The sequence below is a fragment of the Muntiacus reevesi genome, chromosome 9 (assembly GCF_963930625.1).
Source record: "Muntiacus reevesi chromosome 9, mMunRee1.1, whole genome shotgun sequence".
Classification (NCBI taxonomy): domain Eukaryota; kingdom Metazoa; phylum Chordata; class Mammalia; order Artiodactyla; family Cervidae; genus Muntiacus; species Muntiacus reevesi.
In genome coordinates, this window is record NC_089257.1 from 6466177 (window position 1) to 6468453 (window position 2277).

Sequence of the window (2277 nt, forward strand, 5' to 3'; positions counted from 1 at the left end):
CACAGATGAGCTTCAGCATCCGATCATATGTTTGTTGGTCATTTAGAGGCATTTTCCCTCTGTTTGTTGATATTTTAATTTATTTCATATTTTTATCTTTTGTTAGTTAATTGCTTACAGATCTTTACTTTCGATAATAACTCTATGCATATCATCTAACATGTGTTCAGACTATTTTGTCCATTGATGTTTTGTTATACTTTCCTAAGTTCTTAAAATATTTGAAATTTTCAGATATATTTGTTTGAGATTAATTGATTGGTTAAGAAGTTTCTTCCAACCCGAGAAGGAAAAACGTCACCTCTTTCATGAAATGGACATTAAATCTTGCTTTACTTCTTTTTAAAACTTTAATCAGCTTTTATTTTTGTCTGAGATATAGCTATATGTACAATTTAAAGATTCTAGATAGAAAACTAGTTGCAGGGCTTCACTTATTTAGTGTTCTTTTCCCACATTTCTTTTTTTTTATTTACTTGCCTATCTATTAGTTTGTGGTCAAGGAAGATGGTTTAATCAGCCTTGTATTATAATATCTGAAAGTACCCAAACATAATAAACCACAAGGAATGTTTGTTGAATAAAAAACAAATTATTGTAAGATTTTAGGAAATCACTTTTAATAATTGTATTTATAAATAATGCTGTCCTAAACTCTGGAATAAGACATACAGAAGAACCTATGGAACAAAGGAAAAATGTAACTGAGTTTGTCCTCTTGGGGCTCACTCAGAGTGTCGAGGGACAGGAAATTTTATTTGTCGTGTTCTTGCTCATTTACATGGTGACCATGGCGGGCAACCTGCTCATTGTCTGGACTGTGGTACTCAGCCCAACATTAGATGCCCCTATGTACTTCTTTCTTGGCTACTTATCATTTATGGATGCCTTTTATTCTACTTCAATCACCCCAAAGACAATTATAGACTTACTCTATGCGAAGAAAACCATTTCATTTCAAGCTTGCATGACCCAGCTTTTTACAGAGCATCTATTTAGTGGTGCTGAGGTTTTCCTCCTGGTTTTCATGGCCTATGACCGCCACCTGGCCATCTGCAAACCCTTGCATTATTTGACAATCATGAATCACAGAGTGTGTGTTCTGATGCTGCTATTGGCTTGGGTTGGTGGGTTTTTACATGCTCTACTTCATATTATTTTTTTTTACAACCTTCCCTTCTGTGGCCCTAATGTCATTGACCACTTCGGGTGTGATACGTATCCTTTGTTAAAACTTGCCTGCACTGACACCCACATTACTGCCCTCACAGTAGCTGCCAATGATGGGGCGATCTGTGTGACCATTTTTACACTCTTACTCATCTCCTATGGGGTCATTCTGCGCTCCCTGAAGAATCTCAGTCAGGAAGGGAAGCATAAAGCCTTGTCCACCTGTGGCTCCTACATTACAGTGGTGGTCCTCTTCTTCGTGCCCTGCATTTTTACGTATCTGAGACCTCCTGTTACCTTACCCATTGATAAATACCTCGCTGTGTTTTACACCATTGTCACCCCTATGCTGAACCCTCTAATCTATACTCTGAGAAATGTAGAGATGCAAAATGCCATGAAAAAGCTATGGATCAGAAAAAAGCAATGAAGCAGCTGCAAAATATATTACTTATTTTCAACAAACAATTGCTCTTTCAAAGAGCAAGGAAAGGCGTGTGATTTTTTTTTTTTTAAACTGTAATAAGTGTCTCCTCAGTTTAAATAACTTGGGTATGATGAAAAAGGTTTATCATTTGAATACTTCCAATGATCAAAATAAGCTTATAAACATTTCATATTTTCCTAATGCAAACTATATATTTAGTTTGAAACACATTTTTATGGTTTCTGCAATTTTGGAGGAAAATGTATACAGTTTGGGGGTATAAAATATCCTATTGAAGCAATAAATTTGTGTTCTATATGATGAGTTATACTGCAGCTAATACTGCAAATTTATTTAATTAGGGAAAGGTTTTCTCATGTTTTTCTCTTCAAAAATGTAATCTTCTTCAGAATAGAGCTCATTACAGATTTCAGGAAAAATAATTTTAAAAATATGATTAAAAACTTGGTTTATTCCTCCACACAAAAAGACATTCCATATTAACATTTGAAGTAGATTTCTTATTTCTCTATCTATGAGATTCTTTATGCACATTATTTTATTTCTATTGTTTAGCACGTTAATGTCAAAGAAGAAGGTTTCAGTCATAATATTATTAAGGAGGTTATGTTTGTAAAAATAATCTGTAAGACTAAAGTTTTATACAGAAAAATAAACAA

At 34.0% G+C, this 2277-nt stretch overlaps 1 protein-coding gene across 1 annotated transcript; it reads left to right on the plus strand.

The window, feature by feature from the left end:
* Positions 1-676: 676 nt before the first annotated feature.
* LOC136175078 (olfactory receptor 4A15-like) lies at positions 677-1600 on the plus strand. The gene has a single exon (XM_065945392.1). The coding sequence runs from the start codon at positions 683-685 to the stop codon at positions 1598-1600; it is 918 nt and encodes a 305-aa protein (XP_065801464.1). The 5' UTR covers positions 677-682.
* The last annotated feature ends 677 nt before the right edge of the window (positions 1601-2277 follow it).

Coding starts and splice junctions, on each gene's coding strand:
- LOC136175078 (XM_065945392.1), top strand. CDS start 683: ATGGAACAAAGGAAAAATGTAACTGAGTTTGTCCTCTTGGGGCTCACT.